This window comes from Terrapene carolina, unplaced genomic scaffold (genome assembly GCF_002925995.2).
Source record: "Terrapene carolina triunguis isolate 2854851 unplaced genomic scaffold, T_m_triunguis-2.0 Scaffold58, whole genome shotgun sequence".
In the NCBI taxonomy this organism is placed as follows: Eukaryota; Metazoa; Chordata; order Testudines; family Emydidae; genus Terrapene; species Terrapene triunguis.
The window spans coordinates 44,749,390-44,772,335 of NW_020664409.1; the positions used below are offsets into that span (position 1 = coordinate 44,749,390).

General features: G+C 40.8%; 1 protein-coding gene across 1 annotated transcript in view; it reads left to right on the forward strand.

The window, feature by feature from the left end:
- The first annotated feature begins 14,956 nt into the window (after positions 1–14,956).
- SNTG1 (syntrophin gamma 1) overlaps positions 14,957–22,946 on the forward strand; it is a 245,729-nt gene continuing 237,739 nt past the window's right edge. Inside the window, exon 1 of the mRNA XM_026659517.1 lies at positions 14,957–15,154. Coding sequence (XP_026515302.1) covers positions 14,957–15,154 — 198 coding nt within the window. The remainder of the gene's footprint in view (positions 15,155–22,946) is intronic.

Here is a 22,946-nt window from a genome sequence, read left to right on the forward strand (position 1 = left end):
ATTTTGCCTAGGAAATATTTTCTATAAATGCCTCTTTCTTTTGCATCAATATTTATATTGCAGCAGGACACTATTATCCTCTAATGACAACTTATTCCATAAACATTATCTCAGAAATAAAGTAAAAATAGCTAAATGCATGCCAGGTGTGTATTGGGATGAATGTATTGTGGGTGCAGACCCATCATACCAATAATTTGAGTATGTGGTGACATTTTACATATTCCTGATTTCTGTAGCATTCAGTCCTTCAGTACTTAAATGTTTCACTAAATTCCCTGCTCTGATAATTGAAGTTAGCGTTCTTGCAGAGATAATGTTTGGGAATACAATTTTGTGAGTCCAATGGAAAAAAAAGAATTCATGCATAAAGATTTTTAATTAGGAGGGAAAAAATCAACTTTTTACGGAAGAGAACCTTTTGAAAAGCAAAACGTAATTATTTCTTTCTGAAAGATTTCTTTGCAAGTATTCTTACTTTCAAAAATAAGTGGGTGTGGGGACAACATTTCAAGCAAAAGGTCAGCAATACAGAAGAGTACATTTGGATAGCTAGTGCAATGGAGAGGCTGTTAGGAACATCAGCTCTCCCTTAATCACACTTAATAAAATCAGTTGATGGACTTCATAAAAGCCGGGGACAATTTCTGCCAGCTCCGTATGCATCCTTACCCTCCTGCTGACTTAATCATTCCTGCTCTTAAGCAATGACTATAAACAAAGCTCACACAGAGGAATGCAGTGTCTTCCCGCTTAATTTAGATAACTACCTTTTATGTTTTGCAATCTGTTTGTTCTAGTTTGTAGTACTGAGTTCTAATGAAATCTTTCTGTCTATTTTAGACAAATATCACTTGCTGTGCCATAGCACATGGATTTCAGGACCTCCTGTGAAGAGGTAGGATCAGAATGTTTTATTTTCAAAGAAGTGATATGAACATTAATATACTTTTTGGTCTTCTGTTCTCAATCTTTTATTTCTGAAGTGCAAGGAATTGGAACATCAGATGTAATTGAATTCGTAAACATGACTAGATAATCCCTATATGCTGGCAGCGTGCTTTTCTAGTGGATTATGTGCCTGTTTACTTATCAGTGTTCTAATGAGGTAATTACGAGTGTTGAGAAAATAAGACTGAGTTGGAACCTGATAATAGAGTTCAAATGTGTTAAAGGCTATTACAAAGAGAATGGTATGATCAACTGTTCTCCATGTCTACTGAAGGTAGACCAAGAAGTAAGCAGTCTGCCATAAGGAAGATTTAGGTTAGATATTAGGAAAAAAACATCTAATTATACTTTAGATTATACTATACTATATTACGCTATTCCAACTATAAGGATAATTAAGTACTGGAATAGGCTTCCAAGGCAGGTTGCGGAGTCCCTGTACTGGAGGTTTTTAAGACCAGGTTAGATAATAATTGTCAGGGATGGTCTAGATTTACATGGTCCTGTCTTGACATGGGTCCCTTCCAGCCAGTGGCGTATTAAGGATTTTGCCGCCCCTAGACCCTGAAATAATTGCTGCCCCTGGCCCCATATGAACTTATTAAACATCAATATTTTCAATATCAACACCAATATTTTCACTTTTTACTTCACTACTACTTTCAACTATTTTTTCTGTCTCACTGTCGGCACTAACTGATAGCAAAAGTGCACAAAATAGATTCCTTTGTTGTATCATTTCATTTTCCCTTTCTTTCTTTTGTATAGCATTTTTTTTTTAACTGAGAACCACTTAATTTCTTCCTTCCGGTCATATTATTAATGTTTACGATTCTCACGAGTATGTTTACTAAATGGCGTCAGTGACGCCACGGTTACAAAAATGCTGCTATTATAAATTTGTCACCTCTGCAAATTTGCCACCTTGTTGGTCTAGGCGATAATATGCCGCTGCTTCCAGCTCTACATTTCTATGATTCTATAATTAAAGCCCCTGATCCAGCAGTGAGTTTAGTGTGGAAACACTCCTGTAGACCTCATTTGGGTTCCATACATATGCAGGGTCTGCCTGCATTGACCTTGTGGCAGGATCAGGTCCTAGATGAGTATTGCTTGAAGCCTGTGAGGATTGGTATAACTGGAGAAACAGGAATATGCTGACAACATAACATGCTATCAAAATCAGAGGAGAATCCATAGGGGGGGTTGGGAGTGTTTTGGTTTTGGTCAACTAAAAAAAATTGAAATTTTTTTTCATTTCTTAATTCCCCCCTCCCCCAGTAATAAAAGGCATTTTGTGCCAAAATGAAATGCTTGTTTTGATACAAAATACACACCTTTTCAAAAATTCAATGCAAGCCAAAATAATCTGTCATCCAAAATTTACAATTTTCCAGGGACAAAAATGTGTTACTTTTAATACTTGCCACCATTTTTTTCTTGCAAAATGGCAGAAGTTCTTCCAGAAATAAATTTGCCAATGTTTGTGCAGATATCCAGTTTTTCCTTTGAATATACATTCTCACAATGTTAGCGATTAATGAGCCTCTGTGTTTCATTATTAGGAGTGGGGCCAGTTTCATCAACCTGGATAGCTTTGTAAATACATTATTATAGCAAAAATCACCGAAGGAAAAACTGCAGTCTACAGACTGAAAAGAACAAACAATAGGAGGTGATAACTGGAAACGCTGGTTAGGATCACAATCCATCATAATGTTGAAAACTCCTGGATTGTACACCTGAAAATATGAGGCTCTGATTAGTTGGTGTTTTCAGTATGTATTAAACAAAAGGTACACATTTAGGCTCTGTTCATGGGATACGTATTTTGTGATTAAAATTATAGGACAGCAGATGTTTCATATGAATTCACTTCATTTCAGTCATGCTTGATAGCAAGTAAAGAGACTCTCATTTGGAAATTAGCCTCTATTGTTAGCAAAAATAAAATGGATAAAATGATAAATCTAAAAATATTGCCAACCCATCAATCCAAACTAAAATTATCGGTAGCTTTAAATGTTCGTCATTATTCTCCTTCTCACACACATGACAGACAGGAAGGACCAGAACTCTCATGAGACAATCCACTCTTGCAGAGCCATAGTTGAACTTTTTGTTCCTCTTCCACTAACTGTAGCTAAAGAGACACCATATCAACCCTGGGTGAACACTTTTCAGAAAATGATCACTTCATATCTGACCTCTCAGTCCTCATCCTCAAAGGAAACTTGCAAAACACCTTCAAAAGATAAACCTCTGAGCTTAAATTCATAACTTTTTTAGACACTAAAGACACTGGATTTATGGCTTATTACAACAATCTATAACCCACTAGCCCTCCTTTGTCCTACAACTGCAGATCTGTTAACTCCCCACTTCACCTTAAATGGTCTCTTTCAACATGTTAACTCCTTAAGCTAAACAGCCTGTTTCACATGGTGTTCAGCTGTGACATTCTGACAATCTTTCTCAGACCTGAAGCAGAGCTCTGTGTAAGCTCAAAAGCTTGTCTCTCTCACCAACAGAAATAAGTTGGTCCAATAAAAGCTATTACCTCACCCACCTTGTCTCTCTAATATCCTGGGACCAACACAGCTACAGCAACACTGCAAAAAGTTTTGTATCTAGTTATGAATATGTTTATTTTATCTGAAAGGTCAACACAAGGACTTCTGAGATAATTTCACTCTCATAAGGTAGAGGGAAGAGTCAACTGATGATAACATTTCCCTCTTGTGGCTGTACTCACTGAGGCTCTTTAGTTTAGATTCTTCCATAGCACTTAGACTCAAATAACTCGTTAAGCACTTAAAATAATGTGTGTTTTAATTGACACTTTCTATCAGAGATCAATCATATTGAGTAATTAATGCTCCTGTCCTTCTGGGAGATGGTTCTTACCCTGGTGGACAGTCTTATCATATGGTGTGAGCCAGCTGCTGCTTCTCTGCTTGACCCAGCAGATGAAGGAGATGGAGCCATCTCTGAGAGCGGCAGACCTGAAGTGCAGGTCTTTTATACTTCCTGGTCTGCCTGTTAGGGAGGGGGTTTGAGGGTCGAACTGACATCAACTTCTGCTGAGGTTTTCAGAACTGGTGTCCCAGCATGGAAGGAGTGGAGGAACCAATTGTCTGAGAAACATGCAGAGTATGGGAGCTCTTTCTATCTGGGATGTCAAGAAATGAGACTACAATCCAGACCAAACTCAGGAGGATTCCCCATTGTTACTACCACAGTAGGAGTGAGAGGGGTCTTAGTTCCTGAAGGATGACTCTTCTGTGAAGAAACACATTGAGTAGAGCCACTAGAGGAAGTTTTTCTAGAAGGAAAAGGTCAGTGTCTGGTGATTGACCTGTGAAGGTGATATGTGGAAGCAGAACCCCATTGATGCAGCATTAGCTAAATTAAAGTATAACAAATATACACACAGTAAGCTTCAATGATCTCTTATTAGCTATCTTTAGTCTCTTGATCGCCCCTGTGATGAAATAATCCAATTTGAAAGTCTTAAACAGACTTCAAAGATCACACTCATCTGGGCTAGATTGCCAAGACAGGAAGAGTTTTTATCTAAGGAAGTGCCTTAGTTCAGTAAGAACCTCCTATGAGTTTATTATCAATTTACTTATCATTATTAGTAAGCAGATCCTCCACCCTTAATATGAAAAAATAGTTCCCCACCATACGTCTCATTTCAATATAGAGTTTATCTGACTGAAATAAATGTGCAAAATGTATACATTGTAAACAGTTCCTGGAGTAAACAAAGATTCAGAAAATGCCAGGGCTTTTATAGGTCTGAACATTAGGTTGCAAGTGGAGAATGAGCAAAGAGGAAGAAGAAGAGTAAGCCAGAAATCTAATGTTTTCCTGAGGTAGTTTTAGGTTGCAGTGTAGAAGAGGCGCATTAGAAAAAAAACTTTTTATCCTTTGTGATTTGAAAATTCTGGTACATGCAAGGATGATTAACAGAGCAGGCCTTTAACAGATCTTTTACAAACTGAGCACTGACAAACTGAGCACATTCATGAGCCTCAGGGATGAATTCCAAATCTTTCTTGAAACTAAAGCGCTGTCCTCTTAGGCTGACTGACAGCATCCCAGCAGCATAAGTAGCTGGACCATTTGAAAAATGTCCTTCATGTATCATTGGCATCTAGTGATGGCACCGAGCCTTCCTCCTGTACCCCATTCCTACTACCTCCTCATACTTCTGAGTCAATTTTCTATCTCATAATTACACTTTACATTATATAATGGGCACATCTGCAAATGCGCAGAAGTGTAAATATTGGTCAGATGCAAACTATTCAGTTTTTTGGATTGGTTCCTGCAATCTTCTCGCCATACAAAATCTCCATCACTCCCACTGGTCCCAGCTTCTGACTATTGAAAATTGTATTTCATGGGAGTTACAGAAGTCTATTCTACTAGTATATGTAACAGACATTTTGTCACAGACAAAAGCAGAAACACACCAGCTTCCTTTCTCTTTGGGGGATGGCTGGCGAAATCTTTTTGGGGTTGGCTGGCAAGTTTTCTTTCTCTTTCTCTTTTTTTTTTCCTCCTCATTCACTACTTTATGGAGTTGTCTGTTTTGTGGCTGCTGGAGAGACATTAGAGGATTACTTTTGTGAAATAGGAAGAGAAAAAAACCTATTTTATTCTCTTTAGATGAAGAAATAGAGAAAATAAGAGAAATTTATATTGATATCACAGATAAAAAACAGTGGCTCGGCACACTGAATAAATCTCCCACCGTCAACACGTGTAAAAAATTCAATCACTGTGCTTCCTGTTTAACATCGATGATAGGGAAAAATACAAAACAAAAACAAACAAACAAAAAATCCGCTTGCAAAAAGAATGACGTCTTCCTAGCATATGCCAGATTAAGGGGGGAAACACTCGAATGCCTGTTCAAAATGGGTTTTGAACCCAATAATCGTGTCTAAATCATCTCTCACACAGTAAAGATCTTTGTACTTGTTTCATAGCAGACCATGCTTTCAGTGATCACTTGCTCTATCTAGTGTGAATATTTTATTTTAACTGTTGCTCTTTATTTCCTCAAATTATTTCTTAAACACTTTGAAGGCCTAAAATGTTACACCAAAATGTTATCTTTGAGTATTTATAATAAATATTCTTTAAAAGAGACTAGGGCCAGATCTTTGCATATGGTTAAAATGCACGTTAGAAATCAGGTGTGATGTGCAAAAATGGTTGAAAGCTCTTCTTTGCACTCTCTTGGTGCTGATAATGCTCTGTGCGTAGCTGTGCCCCCTGTGCCTTTAGAGCACCTGGAGGGCTTTTCTAACTGTGCCAGTCTTTAACCGTGAGAAACCAAGCACAGTTGATTTTGGAGAAGTAGAGAAGTATCCCAGCTTTGCCTCCTCTTTCCCATTAAACCAACTGAGGGAGGGTGAGTAGTTTACAAGCCCCTATGTAGGCTCTAAGCCACTGCAGCATCAGTATTCCTCCATGGTGAGTTAATGGATTTGTAATCAGATTAAGGAGGTGATGGTGTGCAAAGCAAAGGCACTGCATTTATTGCTCAGGGCACAGCTACAGATTTGTTTGCCCATGCACCTGGCTATTCATTGGCCCACCATACACGTGACCCATTCAGTACCCCTCCTCTACACAAACCCGGTCAGTCGTCATTCACTGTTTTCTCCACATGCATTCAGTTAATCTATCCCAGGCACTTCACAGACACGTACATCCAGCCACTCACTGTTCCCTCCCCGGGTACATGAGTAACTAGGAATAATGGGAAGTGTTAATTTAGGTTGAATATTGGGAAATGGTTTCTGACAATTAAATAGCTTGGAATATAGATGTCTGGCAAGGGAAACAGTAGAACATCTTTTAGTGGGTTTTTAAAATTAGAATTCAAAAATGCCTCGAATATGGATGGAACAATTCTGTACTGGCCGGGAGATAGAGAACAGTTAGGCCATGCAGTCCAACTGCTAGGTTTCAACCAGGATCATACTGGGGGGAAAGTATTGATTTCCCCCCCGCCCCCATTCTAATTCTACCATAAATCAAGTATCTGGGTTATCCTCCATTGGTTCAGAGACTGAATAAATATGTAGGAGATCAAATGTTTGTTCAAATCATATCCAAATTATCTGAACCCCTACTAAAAATTTCCCAAGTAGTTCTTGTTCTTGTACGGTCTTGCTGCTTCCATTTCTAGTGCAGGGGTGGACAAAAACGAAAAACAGTGAGGAAAAAATAAATGACATTTTTGTGTTCTCAAGGGCTTGGCTTGAATTTATTTGCTCATTACTAATTAAATCCTTAGTTGCCTCTCTGAGAATCTGCCATCTTTCAGTGCTCTGGTCTTTCCCTTTTATATATCTATTAACGCTGCTCACAGGTAGGAGAGGAAGGGAGACAGTGTAATAGAGGATTTAATTTGGAGCTGTATTGCAAACCAGCTTTCATGCAGCAAAACAATAGCTGCTTGTGCTTCATTACATTTTAGAGTGTTCCATGTAAATTAGAGCTGTGAGCATGTGTGATCAGTCTTTCAAAGGACCAAAATGTTTTGCTATTCCCGCAATAGGCTTCCTTGTTCGGACTGAATAAACTCTGCCCAAATGCATCTAGCTACTGACTTTTAATTTTATTGCAATGCCTAATTGTGTCTGCTATGGTTATGTGCCACTTAATTCACGCAAAGAAGCCCCTCTGTTTTGTGCAGAAATTTTCTCTGGAGATTTTTATAAGGTAATTGACCGAGTCAGAAATGTGCAGTCAAGTAAAGCACAACCTCTAAAAACAATGTATTAGAGGTAGAATTTACCCCATTGCCAGCCATAGATCTCCTACAGGCTGTGGGTGCTTGTCCACAGCTCCTGCTGATGTGTGCAGGTAATTTAGGGGCTGTGGGTACTTACGACTGGCCTTCATTGGCTGACAGTAGTTATTCCTAACCTTCTGTGTTGAGCATTCAGTGCCACTTCCTGCTGCTATGAGAGATCCCCTGACAGGAAGCAACAAAGGGATCTGCCTGTGACATACACATCATGAAGAATTTTCTTCCAACGAGGAAGTAAGTCATAGGGAGAATAATTGAAGAGATTTAATTATCCCTTCAGTATAGACACCATCGTATTCTGCAGGAAAGAGTTACTTAGTGGATGTTGTGGGCACCTAACTGCCTTGTTGTCTTTGAAAAAACTCCCCCATATATGTATTAGGCCACGTTTAGCCGTTCCATTTAATTCATTCTTTCTCTTCCATTTTAAAAAAAGAGAAGTAAATGTTAGCATAACCACATAGTGAATCTGCTCTCTGAAGGGCTCTCGAGGTGAAGCTCCCATTAATTTCACTAGGAGTTCTTGATGTTGAGCACTTACAAAATGGTGATCTTTAATATTTCCTCTTGGCACTTTACTCCTGGGGGAATTCTGTGCCACTGTGCATGCGCAGAATTCTTGTCCCTGCAGATTTCTTTGCTTCCCTGCAGAAAAATGAATTTATAACAGAGAAGCAAATGGAAGTTGCAAGAGCAGTCATGCACCATTTCCTAGCAGTGCAGGTACATCGTTTCAGGCACCTAGAGCAGCTGGCAGAGAGGTAAATCACTGCGGGGTTGGGGACACCCCAGCCAGTGGCTCCTACCCGAGCCGGGATCAGCTGCAAGTCCCAGCTGGGCTGGAGGCAGGAGAGGACGGGACTTCCTCTTCCCCTGCAAGGAGTGGCTGAGGCTGTGTCAGACCCACCCCCAGAAACCTCCCCCAGCTGCAGGAAGCTCAGCATCCTCCCCTGCTTCCTCCTCCCATTGCTCCTCAGCTGTGTGGGGAGGGGTCACTGTATGGGGAGCTGCTCCCCCATTCACTCAACTCCCCTGCATCTGGACCTCCCACACCCAGACACCAAGCCTCACCCAGTACATCCAGAACCCCCTTAGCACTCCATAACCAAACCCCACCCCACTGAACCTCAACCCCTGCCTCTGGCCCCCACCCCTGCACAGACCCCCTGCTTCTGCGATCCCCCCGTACCCAGACCCCCCCCACTGAGCTCAAATCCCCACCCTGATGCCCCACCTCCTGCACCACCGTGAGCCCCCACATCCAGACCCCCACGCCCTTGACCCCCAACTAGTTTCACTCAGACCTCCACCCCACCAAGCCCCACTCTCCCAGCATGCAGACCCCTACGCTGAGCCCCAACCACCTTCACCTGGAAGCCTCTGCAGAGTCTCGTTGCCCCTGCACCTGGAACCCCCGAACGAGCCTCTGTGCATACAGATCCCCCCATACCTAGACCTTCCACTGAGGTGCCTGCACCCAGATTGTCCCACACAGAATCCTCTCACCCCACACCTGGATCACTCCACACTGAGCCCCTCCACACTTGGATCCTGCCTGGTTGAACCTGTCTGCCCTACACCTGGTGCGCCTGGTGCAGAGAGGCAGGGCCCCACGGTGTTTCTAGGGCAGGCCCAGGCCTTGTGCTGTTTCAGGGTCAGGTGCAGCCTCACCGCTGAGTCCATGTCCCGGGGTTGGGGGGGAGGGGCTGCAGGGTGATCTCCCACCTTCATGGAGCCAGTGGTCTGTGCTCCCCACTGCCATGCTGGAGCCTCTGCATTTATTTATTGACAAATAAAATATGCAGAATTTTGCAGAATTTTAAAATATTGTGAGCAGAATTTTTAATTTTTTGATGTAGCATGCCCTCAGGAGTATCACTTGTACAAAACTAATGATGTTACAAGCTCAAATAATAATATGGTATATTTGGTGGGGGTTAAAGGTCATTTTAACTTACTTGGTCGCCAGACTTGAGTACAGCTGGTCAAAGTTTTTAAACCGACTTTTTCCCTAAAATGCAATTTTTTATGAAATGTTGACATTACAAGTGTTTTTATATCTTTTCAAAAATTTTCATGTTTTAATACATAGTTTTATTTAAAAAGATATTGAAAAGATTATTACTTTTTTTCATTTAACAAAACAGCTTTCAGTAAACCAAAAATGTCTATAGCCAATTCAATAATACTATAGAAAAAATCATGAAAGCCTTTGAAATAACCAATAAGCCTTTGAAATAATCATTCCAATCATTTGGAATGATTCAAAAAATGAAAATAATTTATCACCCCCTTCCCAACAAAAATAGAAAGCGAAAGAAGAAAATGAAAAGCTTTGTCCTTTATCCCCATCCTTCAAACATTCAATGGCTTCCTAGCTGCCATTCTCAAATGACAGCAGCCATCTGTTCCAGGAGTCCTTGTCCTCTTGATAAGAGAAGGTGAGGTCAAGCATCAGCATCTCTGTATGTTTGATAATAGGAACTTGGTGTGAACGTATCTATTTTGGTCTTCCTCAATATTCTGGAGGAGTTGTGACAAAATCAGATCTAACATGGTCAATTATAGGTGTGCTGCTGCTGTTCTGCCTCACCCATCAGTACTTGACATGATGCACTGCACAATAGTTAGGGGCTCCCTTCCACCTGAGCCAGGCTGCTGCTTAGCCTGTTTTTGTCTGATTATATGCCTTCTTGTGATTGTGCTTGGTGTGGCTCACTATGGATGTGATACCCCACGTGGGGGTAGGTTTGCCAATTTTGGTTGGACCTACTGTATTCCCGGAAGTTTATCACATGACATCATCATTAATTAAAAATTAATCTTTAATTCCTGGAGACTCCAATCCTGGAGGGTTGGCAACTCTATGTAGGGGTTGAAGCCACATTTAAGTGTCCCCCAGTGTAAGAGGGCAAGTTGGACAGGTTTGATTGCTGGTGTCCACAGGAAATCCATGATTGTGTCCTTTGTGCTGCAGCAGTAACAGAACAGAGTACATGTCAGTGTGGAGCAGTATAGAGACCGCTCTGCATCTCCAGAATCCCTTCTGAGCCTTGCAGTGTGTAGAGCAACAAAATTCATCTCTCTTCTCCCTGTCCTCTCCACTCAACTCTATATACACATGTACTTTCTGTACATTCTTGAAGTAAGGTTTCATCAATTTATTATTGGGAGCGCCTCCTTAAAACCCATTAGTACTCCTTGTCTGTGAAGAAGCAGCTACAGTTCCCCTCATCAGATTCAACCAGCATCTCAGTTTAGCCATATCCTTGGCATAGCGTCTCACAGTGAGCCCTAACATTTCCCTGACTTTCGCCCCTTCCCAGACTGAGGAAAAGAAACCTTTTTTATACCCAGGAGGTAGAATCCTGCACCTTTTGAAATCTGTGGGCATTTTACCATTGATGTTAATGGGGCTAGGATTTCACCTGGCATGTTTTTTTAGCAGCGTACAATTCTCATGGTTTCTGGACTAGAAATCCCAGAATTCTTCTGATTTGGGGAGAGAACTTGTTGCAGAAGTGAGCTGAACTCTGAATCTTCATAAAGACCCAAGCTCACCATTTGATGCTATCCTACATCATTGTAGAGGGAGGGCTCTGGTAGCGAGTGAAGAGTTACTTAGTTACGCTCTAGAAAAAGGACAATTTCATTCTGTAACACTTTCTTTCTCATACACCCATGCCCCACCCCTACTGATTGATTTTAAGCAGGAACTGATACCTCCGGATGTGGTTATCTGGCTCTTGCTAGTTGCTGGGGTTGTGCAAACATATTTGCTAGATGGAAAAAAAAGAGAAAAGTAATAGAAAACAATAATATTTTTCTGCCTCCCAAAGGATTTTTATAGAGTTTTTTTTATTTTGCTTTTAACTTTGTAAAATGATCTTGATAGTGTCCTTTTAATATCAGCTTATGAAGAATTTCCTCACACCAAAAAACACTATGCACACAAAAGCCCTGGGTTCCTGTCATTCTGGCTGTGGGCATTGCATGAAGTCTTGTACAGAGAGATTTTTGCTGTGTATTTTCAACACAGACTCTGACATAAAGATTAATAAGTACTGTATGCAAACACTCCTTCAGCCACTTGACTTCCCAGACCTTTCACGTATAGTCTACAGGTAAAAGTGGTATAAGAGACAAGTCCACAATGCCACTGTACATTAGGTTAAAAGCATGTTGACGGAAGTTGAACTGCCCTACAGATTTTCTGATTTGTAAGTGTTTTTTAAAACATAAAAAGTAAAAGCCATAGCAGGGAGCAGAATACCAGACAAAGCTAGGTTCTATGATCAGTTTTTCCTTGTCTGTTTAACTGCAGTCTACCTTGTTTGAAAAGTATGACAAAAGCACAGGGTGGATTGATTTAAATCATTGATTTTAATCATGATTTAAATCAGCGATCAGGAAACCTTGATTTAAATATTTGATTTAACCTTGTTTTGCATTTGTATTTGTTAGTTATTTTGCAAAAGAAAGGTTGATTCTTCTAATTGATTGGTAACCACTGAGACATGTTGATTTGCCATTTACTATAGCTTTTACCAGGGCTGGCTCTAGGCACCAGCAAAGCAAGCAGTTGCTTGGGGCGGCAGATTTGCAAGGGGCGCAAGATTCCAGCATGGGAGCTGAGAACCAACAGGGGGCCCTGGGAGCTGTAGTTCCTTGGTTAGCTCCCTGCCTATAGGGCCAGCCCTGGAGCAGGGAAAGAACTACATTTCCCAGCATTCCCTTGGCCACTAGCAACAGGAAAGGGTGGGGGAAGGAGTATGGAACGGAAATCTGCAGCTTGCTGTGAATGGTAGGAACAGAGCCAGCTCTAGGTTTTTTGCTGTTCCCCCCCCCCGTCCTGGGCTCCCCCTGCACCCCTGTATTGCCCCAGCCCTGGGCTCTCCCCCGCCCACACCCCCTGCCGCCCCAGCTCTGGCCCCCACCTGCACTCCCCTGCTCCCCCAGCCCTGGGCTCTTCCCCACCCGCACCTCCTGCTGCCCCAGTCCTGGGCTCTTCCCCCTCCTTCCCCCGCACCCCCTGCCGCCCCAGCTCTGGCCCCCACCTGCACCCCCTGCCACCCCAGCCCTGGGCTCTTCCCCCCCCACCCACACCCCCTGACACCCCAGCCCTGGGCTCTCCCCCAAAGAAGGAATTGGGGGGACTAAATGGACGGTGCACCTCTCTATCTGAAGCCTAGCAAGGGAGGTACGTGGATCCCACTAGAATTTAAAATGAAAAGTAAGGGAGGGGAGGCTCTGGACCTGGGCAGCTTTAGATACAGTACCAGGCACTTAGGAGGATTTCCACTTCTGAGCCATGGAAGCAGAAATTGACTTTTCCTTTCCAGATATAGCTAATATTCAGAAAGGGAGTCTAGCACCTGCCTTCCAGATATGAACACCCTCAAAATTCAGGAGTGCTCAAGCTTAATTTGGGCAGCTGTTACTTCATTTCCCCCAAATCAAATATACTGATCCACTGTAACTTGCTGTAGAAAAAGTAGAATAAATTGAGCAGGAAATGCTTCCCAGTGGTTATTAGGACTGGAATTGCTATTTTCAACAGCCATTGCTTTTTTTTTTGTTTGTTTGTTAAGTTTTAGTTTTATTTGTTTAAAAGGAAGACCGTGATAGTGCATTCCCCATAGAAACAAAGAATGGAACAAAAGAATAATAAAGGCACCTCAACTTTTCCTCATTTATGTAGGACAGTCTTATAATATGCATCCAGCTATCCTTCAGTCACACAAGCTGAAAATTGTTCCACTTTACTGCAGTTCTGTGACAATATGGGAACCAATCCTGTCTGTGTTCTGTGCACATCCAAAATTCCTGCTGAATGACCCGCCCTGGGAGCGAGTTACCAGTGACCCAGGGCTGGGGCGGCAGGAGGGTGCAGTTTGGGGGTGGGGGTGGGGAAGAGCCCAGGGCTGGGGTGGGGGGCAGCCAAAAAATTTTTGCTTGGGGCAGCAAAAAACCTAGAGCCGGCCCTGGCCTTTACACTAAAGTTGGTACTTCTTTTTGATAATCCAAGGATATATTATATCTATACACATTGATTTAAGCAATTATTTATCTTAATGTACATTTTTCAGCTGCATAATTTTTATTTTTTTGTTTGAAAACAGTGAATAATACATTTTATTCACATGATGATGAATTTTTTACTTCTGTTTTGTGTCTAGATGCATTTGGATAGAAATTGGAATTCAATTAAAAATGCACAAAACAGTATTTTAAAATTATATACATTATATAAAACTACTTTAAGCATGTGGATACACAAGGAAAAAAGCAAGTTTATCAAAACGTTTTGCATTTTCAAACGAATTGATTTATTAAACAAAGGAAGTATTCTGTAGTTGGAGCTGAGCTGATTGTTTCTCCTCACCATGTCCTTCAAGATTTTAGAACTAGTAGAACTCATCATCTCACACTTCATTTGTATTCCTAAATTGGAAGAGGAAAATACGCTTTCCTGCTTTTTCAATTCCCAATCAATTTCTCAACTTTGAATGAACTAATTGTTGAATTGAACTAGTTGAATAAATTGAAATGAACAGAATAAGAGACAACAATATCAAAAACTGGTCTAGCACTTCAAACTCTGGTTCCAGGCACTTAGCCAGTCATTTCCACCAGTTCAGTGGGGGGTTGATTTTCTTTCAAACTTCATCAGCAAACATGTAGTGCTCAAATATTATTTTTGTTAATGTAAATGAATTTTATCCACTCTGCAAAGGCATGAGTGATGTACCCTTTGTACAAATTAGGTATTGTACATGACAGTAAAATATTGGCTTTTGTGATTTACTCTTTTTATTTATGTATGATTATTTTGGAGATGTTAAACTCAGTTTCCTTCCTTTGGTTGGATATACTAGTGGATGTCTATTCTTATCTCATGAGCAGATCGATTAGGTATCCAGCAGTTAATTATCTGACACCAAAGTATATGCTCTCATTGAAGCTAATGACAAAAGTTTTCTTAACTCCATGAGCAGGGTCAAGCTCACAGCATTTAAAAAAGTCAACATTTGCCAACTGTTACAAGTAATTGTGATAATCACATATACTCTTTGTGTTAACTGTTGGAAATATTGAGTTAAGTTATGGTGACTCCATTACTAATAACCCATCTAAGAAATATCATTTAATCTGCTTTATAATATGGGCGTTGCTGATAACATTTGGAAACTAAGCAAACTTTTCTCTCTGTTCCTTCCTTTGAAGACAAAGACAGGGATTTGTTTGCTGCAGGATGGTAATCAGGAGCCTTTCAAAGTGCGACTGCACTTAGCCAAAGATATTTTGATGATCCAGGAGCAGGATGTGATCTGTGTGTCTGGTGAGCCTTTCTATTCTGGTGTAAGTAGTCTTTTATTCCTTCCATTAAGGATTATTTTATAATTGAAATAACAGTGTATATATTTTATAATTCACCCAACTTGGTCTTCTCTTTGATGGAGCTATGTCTAAGAGTATGCAAATGTGATATCTTGAGTTAATATTTACCAGTACTGGTCTAGGAAGAAGCTGCCATAGGTAGCTGTAAGGTGTGCCCTTCACTACTCAGTCATGGGGTATTGTTTGAATGCTGAGACCGTCATATTTTGGGACCACTGGATAACATATAAATGATATGGCTAATGTTTTTTCCATGTGGTGCTACACGATCCAGATCGTTGAGAGCAATTACATATGTGAGTAGCTGCTTTAAAGTCAATGGACTAATCACATTCTAAAAATTATGCATGTTGCTAGATGCTTTGATGGATCAGGATCTATGAATGATGCCCTCTGCTGTTATTGGTTGCATAATATATTACCATGACTCTGGACTTTATTTAGGTTCAGTGTCCATGCAGTGGCTATCACTTTGAGTTCAACTAGAGCAGTGTATTATTTTAGGAGTCATTAACTCCTGTTCAATACTGTAATCATTGAGTCATCCATGTATGATGTGTTACCATAGTTTTAGTTTCCTCAGTTTGTTGTTAGGGGATAGAAATGCCAGAAGTAGTCTCATTTAAAAGTACAGAAGAACTCTAATTTAAAGGGCAATTGAATTTAATAGGCATGAAACAATGTGGTTCTATAGTTTAATGATATGCTATAGAAATTACTTTAGAGACCTATAGAATTTGTTAGTTCAAAAACCTAAAGAAAGGATATTATTCTCTGACAGACTTCTATACCTGGGATATATATTTTTATTACATTTTAGAAGATGGTTCCAAAACTCATGAAACCCAGTTATTATTCATTTCTATTGACTTTTCCATACAGACTATAATTATATATTAAGAGATTTTTTTAGGTTTACTCCCAACAATTATAAATGCTTTCTTCTCCCATTCCGCTAAGTGAAGCTATCACAAGATTTCATGTAACATCTTGTGAGAGAGAACTACACAGTGTCTGTATCTGTCAATTTTCTAGGACTGCTGTATGTATTAATTAATAAATAATCATTGCTGTTGTGCCCCTATATTTTATAGTATCTCTAAATAAAATTGTAATAACTGTCACATTCTGGGGTGCGATCCAGACCAGCAAGGGGTTGTGTCACCACCTGCCCCGTAACCTTGTGTGCCTTACAGTGCTTTGCTGTTGTGGCTCCCAACCTGGGCTGTTCCCAATCCACCTACCAGCATGCAGGTCACACCCTGAGTATCTGTGTGCTAGATAGCCCTGGTTTAGCAGTTCTGACTCTAGCAGCCTGTCTACAGTCCATCGCTCCACTCTGGTTTCCACCAGCCTTGGTTACTACTTGCAGGGTGACCTCAACACACTCCCAGCCCCCAGTTTTCCCCAAAATCTGTGTTGTGCAATAAGTAGGCCTCTCCTGGACAGTTCAGACATTAAGGCTCATTGCCCCTTTAAGGAGAAAATATTCAACAGTTTATTACATAAACCGGAGTTACCAAACAGTTCAGTTTAAACACAGCACTAGATTGACTTAGATTAAAAATAAAACAAGTTTATTACCAAAAGAAGATAGGATTTTACATGAATTCAACTATAATAGAGAAGGTTAGAAATGCTGGAGGATTCTCTGCGATTGCTGGAGGATTCTCTGTGACTTGATGTCTTTAAATCATGATTTGGGGACTTCAACAGCTGAGTCAAGGGAGAGAATTATTCCAGGAGTGGGTGGGTCAGCTTTTGTGGCCTGCATCATGCGGGAGGTCAGACTAGATGATCATAATGGTCCCTTCTGACCTTAAAGTCTATGAGTCTATAAATGGTAGCAGCAAATAAAATGAAAACATTCATCTAACAGTCTAAAACTTAATCTAGCAAGTTTTGGTTTAAGGCTTTGTTCAAGATGGCCTTTCTCCCCACAGCCTTCCAGCAAGATGGTGACTGACCCTCTCCTTGGTCATGATCTCTCTCCCAAAGGTGCAGCTGTCTTTTCCAGTCTTATTAATCTCTCCTCATATGGAAGCTGTTCCATACCCCTAAACTTTTTGTTGCCCTTTCCTGTACCTTTTCCAATTCCAATATCTATTTTTTTAGATGTGGCAACCAGATCTGCACACAGTATTCAAGATGTGGGTGTGCCATAGATTGATATAGAGGCAATAAGATATTTTCTTTCTTGTGTAGGGTGTTTCCAGTCACACCTCCTCCATTACAAAGTTGCAGGAAGGTTAGCCACTGGCTGACCTGGAGACAATAGGTTAGAGCCCTCTTTCCCAGACAGGGAATCTGCTAACATATATTTTATTTTCCCTTTTACATGTACAATTTCCATATCATATTCTTAGAGTATGATGCTCCACCATAGTAGCTTAGAATTGGAGCCTTTAGTTTTGTGTAACCTGACTACTGGGGAATGGTCTGTTAGTACCCTGAGTTTTCTGTTAAAAAGATAGGGCTGTAACTGCTTGACTGCCCACACAATGACATAACATTCTTTCACTATGAAAGAATAATTCAGCTCAGTGGGTATCAGTTTCTTCCTTCAGGAAACAATGGGGCATTTCTTCTTGTTCTCCCCTGAGTGCATTAGTACTGCCCCTAAACCAGTGTCTGATGCATCCATACACAGCACAAACATTTTGTCAAAGTTAGAAAAAGCTTTTCAGACAAGAAGACATTCAAGGTTTGACCTGCATGCTGATAGGCTGGTTGTAAGTGGCCCATATTTGGAGCTACAACAACCAAACATTGTGAGGCACCTGCGGTTACAATGCAGTCAGTGACACAATCCCTAACTGGTCTGGATTGGAGCCCACCTTCCTGAACCATGACACCCTGTGACAATAACAATATAAAAAGCACATACTAAAAATCAGCCAACAAAATGTCATCAGTACTAAAATAACTCTCCTGGATCTCTCCCCAAAGTAAATTACTCTCCTCTATCTACCCACCCTCTGAGACAAAAAAGTCTGTGGTTGAACTATTGAGAGGCATATGGTGAACAGATTAATGGGAACAGGGGTGGCTAAATCACCTTCACTTCTTTAAAGATCTCAATATTAGTAAATAAATAGGCTTCCCTATTTATAGAGAGTGAAAGGATATGGACACACTCTCTATAAATGTGTTGGTTATTTGCATGCAGAGTGTGATTTCAGTATTTGGCTGTTCAGTCCTGTATGAATGAAGTGTGTACATCACTGTTTGCTGATGTTGGTTTGTGTATTATATGGGGAGTGTGGCTGTCACTTTCATCAACCATGGAGTGCTGTATACAATCTGTGGCTGCACCTTCCATTTCATAGACTACCCTCAGCAGCACATTGAGCCTTCGTGAACCCAGGCAGAAGGGAGTATAAGTTCAAACTCAGGCCTTGGTTGTTCCCTTAATAGTACCACACTGCAGCACTGCCACTTCACCAGGACAGTTCTGGGTGTATTTATTAAAAGATTTTATCACTTCCAAAATGCCTTTCATTAATATGCTGTGACATCTATTACGTATGCTGAACTTGGCATTTTAAATAACTCCATGGCATGCATATTTAATATTTTACATTAAACATGAAGGCTTTCCCTTATAATTGTTGTCTTCTGTCTTTTCAGAAGATTATTGTAAAAGTTAGCAAATGATTTGCTTAATTGATTATCCTGCCCCAGATTAATTGCATAGTTTATATCAATATGCATGTGCTATATATCAATGTGGTGATGAGGATTTTCTATTCTCTTGGCAGTGCCACTGTGGGGCTAGACACTTTTGAGCCCCTTACCCTGATTTCGTCTGGGATTAAGACAAGGTACTAAATCAATAGGTTCATTCTAACTAAGGATGATAGACGTTTCACAGACTGTTAACTATCCTTTTGTCATAGGCCATTTAAATCATCTTGAATCATGTGCTCTAGTTGTCTAAGCTGATTAAACTGGTACCATGGGGCTCCTCTTCTTTTACTTGTGAGATTTTTTTGTTTGTTTGTTTAGTTCTTGATGAGTGTTAGGGTGTTATATTAACTACAATGACATGTAAATGAATTATCTAAGCCCTTTTTTAAAAAACATAGGTTCTATAAATGGATGTGTTCTGATCTGTTTCCAATACTGAATCATTTATAAAATGTAGTATAGAGGAAAAAAATATGTATTGTAAGTGAAGAACAATAATACAATTAAACTTTACAAACCAGTAGACATAGTAGCAATCACTTTTGATCCTTTATAAGTACATATTTAATATTAATTTTAAAATGCATGTTAGGATCAGATTATGCTACCCTGACAAATGGAATAATACCTTCCTTTGGGCCCATCTCAACAACTTTCTTATTTAGGAAGCCAGTGTAACTTTACAGTGAAGAATATGTTTACGTGCCTTCCTGAATAGAGACAAACTTCAGCAGGTGTTTAAGTGATTTCCTGAACTTGGTCCTCCATGAATAGTGCCATAGAAATCAATGGGACTAGCTGTGATTGAGGTACTACTTCATATGAGTGAGTGGCTATTAGAATGAAGGCCTTAATTAAGTCCACTTAATGTTTATTGCAGAAGAGGTTTTAATTTCCAAGTGCTAGGGAGATATGAAGGAACCTTTTTCTTTCTTTTGTTGTATAAGGTTTTGAATACGTGGCTAAAACATAAAATTAATTTTTAAAAATCAACTGAATGGGAATAAAGTAACGCTAATCTTTCAAGAAGAGTTTTCCCCTTCTATAGCTCCTTGTACTAAATCTATTACTGTTAGGTAAGAAAGTTTTGTGAAACTCAAAGGGTAGAGAGTGGTAGCTTCACTAACTCAACTGACAATCCTAGCCAATAGTTTTTGCTAGTGGTACTCATGGTTATCTATGGTGAGAAAAATATAAAATTAAGATTGATGAGTATTAGGTAAGATACAGACAGCAAAAAAAAGATGCTTTTCACAGTACTGGACTATCACAGAATGTCAATTTATGATGTGGAATAGTATTGCAATCTTAAAAATAAAGAGAAGTACTTGCAATTGGTAGAAACTTCCATGACTGCTGAAGACACTGGCTGAGTAAGATAATTAGGATCAGAATAATTACTCCTTTTTATTAAAAACAAACAAACAACCAAATCAAAACTAAACAACATAAAACAAACAAACTCTCAGTTGTGTCAGATACAATTTATATAAGCATAAGAGTCATAAATGACCGAAATAGAGGAATCTTCCCCCACCCCAAATATTCTTTGTTGGCAGATTTGATAGAATGACAATGAACTTAAACTTGCAAGAGACTGTCTACTTGCTGCTCAAAAAAAAAAAAAAAAAAAAAGAGGGGGGGGAGGGGGGGAGGGACAAAATATTGCACAGGTGGTAAAAGACTCAGGTCTCTTAAGATCAGCCCTTAAGTCCAATCTATTCAGCCAGGCAGATGGATAGTCTGCTCTAAGATAAATTGTTCTCTTTAACCACTGAGTATAGGACAAGAAGTAATGACCTTAAACTGCAGCAAAGGAGATTTAGGTTGGACAATAGAAATAACTTCCGAACTATAATGGTAATTAAGCACTGAAAGAAATTACCTAGGGAAGTTGTGCAATCTCCAACATTAGAGGTTTTCAAGAACATGTTAGACAAACACCTCTCAGGGATGGTCTAGATTATACTTCTAATATCCCTCATTGCGGGGGACTGGACTAGATAACTGTAGTGAGACAGAGTGGTCTCTCTTTGGACTTTGAGACAGAGGAACCACTACCCTCCCCCTGGTGCATGGAGCCAAACTCTCCGCACCCCACCCCCTTGCCAGAAGTACTGAAGTATAAAGGGAGGCCCTGCAGCTCAGTTGAGGTTGCACCAGGGGAGGAGGCAGATGTCTCTTGTAGGGAGCTGAGCCTTCTGTGGGACTCTGGACCAGCAGCTGAGCAGACTAGTGCCCTACTGAGTGAAGAGACAACCCCCAGAAGTGGCAGCTGACCAGCTGCAACATGGTGAGACAGAGCCCCAGCTTGACAGAGCAACTCCAACTAAGTGGGGTAGGAAGCAACCCAGGGGAACCAGACTTGTGCTGCTGGGAAACGAGGCAGCAGATTTCGGTTTCCCCACCGACTCAGTGGGGACCCCCCTGCCGCTAACAAAATCCTAGGCTGGGACCCAGTGGAGTAGGGTGGGCCCAGGTTCCCCCATCCCCTTTTCCACTTCCCCACCTCTGGAGATTGGCAACACACTCACTGTAGGCCTAAAGGCCTGTGCCTTGATTGTTGTTTACCCCACCCAGGAGGCTGTGGGCTTTAGACTGTTGATTGCTGTCTGCCTTAGCCAGCAGGCTCTAGGCTAAAGACGGCTTATTGATCTGCCCTGCCCAGAGGCCAGAACTCCAGACTGTTAAATGTTGTTTGCCCCAGCCAGGAGGCTGCAAGCTATAGACTGCTTGTTGCTTGGCCCCAGCCAACAGGGCCCAAGCCCGATTACTGTTGCCTGATGCAGTGAGGCGGAGTGGCTTTCCTCCCAACTTGAGAGTGAGGAACCACTATAATAACCTGTCAAGATCCCTTCCAGTTCTACATTTCTGTGATTCTATAAGATGCCTGTACTGAGAGTGGATAAATTGAGGGTCAAGGGGGAAAATAAAAAATGTAAAACCCCTTGAAACCATTGGTATTTGTTATAAATCATGGCTGTGCATTAGGCTCATCCATAGAAGTAGGATTTAGGTTTTTGAATTTTAGAATTCCAAGACCAAAATTGTTAAGTTAAGCAGCTGAAAATTCATAACATCCCAACACTTCAGTAGCACATCTGAAATTCAAATTAAAGAACTATAAAACAGGGGTGGTCTGTTCTCATTAAGGATGGTAAAGCCAAGGGGCTAGCCAACCCTTACTTCATGGCATGGTCCTTTAAAGTTTGGGGAGTTCTGATGTATGCAAAGGCCTAGGAAATGACAGAGGCAGATACTGGTAAAGAGGAAGTAGTGTTTGAGGGAGAAACCCTGTTACTGTCCCTTTAGGGCCCAGGATTAGCACAGGGTGGGGCAAGGCTCCACTCTCTCCCAGTCAACTATGACGAGTCCTGAGACGGAGGGCAAAATATATTTGGGAAACTGAGCCAGCCTGGGAAGAAGCTAGCTGAGGTCTGTATCTGGCCTAAAGTACAACCCAGCTCCTGGAGAAGGGCTGGGGACTCCTGAAAGTCGGGGTGGAATCCTACCTGAACCCTTATACACAGCCCATAAAGGCTTGGACTTCAGGAGCTAAAGAGGGGCTAAATTTTGTACTCTAAAAGAGTTAACAAATTATATGCCCCACAAAAGGGGTATCTGTTTGAAGTGCTCAGGTCTGAATAAATGATTGAGAGAACCAAGAGGGAGTAGAGGACAACACGTTTCCAGGGCCACAAGAAGGTGTGCTTGATGGTGGCATCCTACAACAACAGTACTTTATGAAAAACACTAATTCACCAAGATGAGGAGTCACCAAGTTCTGTAGCATCATTCTTGTTGTTTCTGTAATAGATGTTGTTGAGTTATTAATTCTTGCCCTGAAAGAGTTTTTTGCTGAAGTGGATCCCCATGCCAGTCCAGAAAATCAACAATATGAAAACCGAGTACTCTAAAACCATGGATGTTTCAAAGCATTTCTTCTTTTTCTGTAAGACTGCTATGAAAATAGCGTGTTCAGGCTGACAAAGTATTGCTATAATTCCTCAACACAAGACATTCATAGATTCATAGATTCTAGGACTGGAAGGGACCTCGAGAG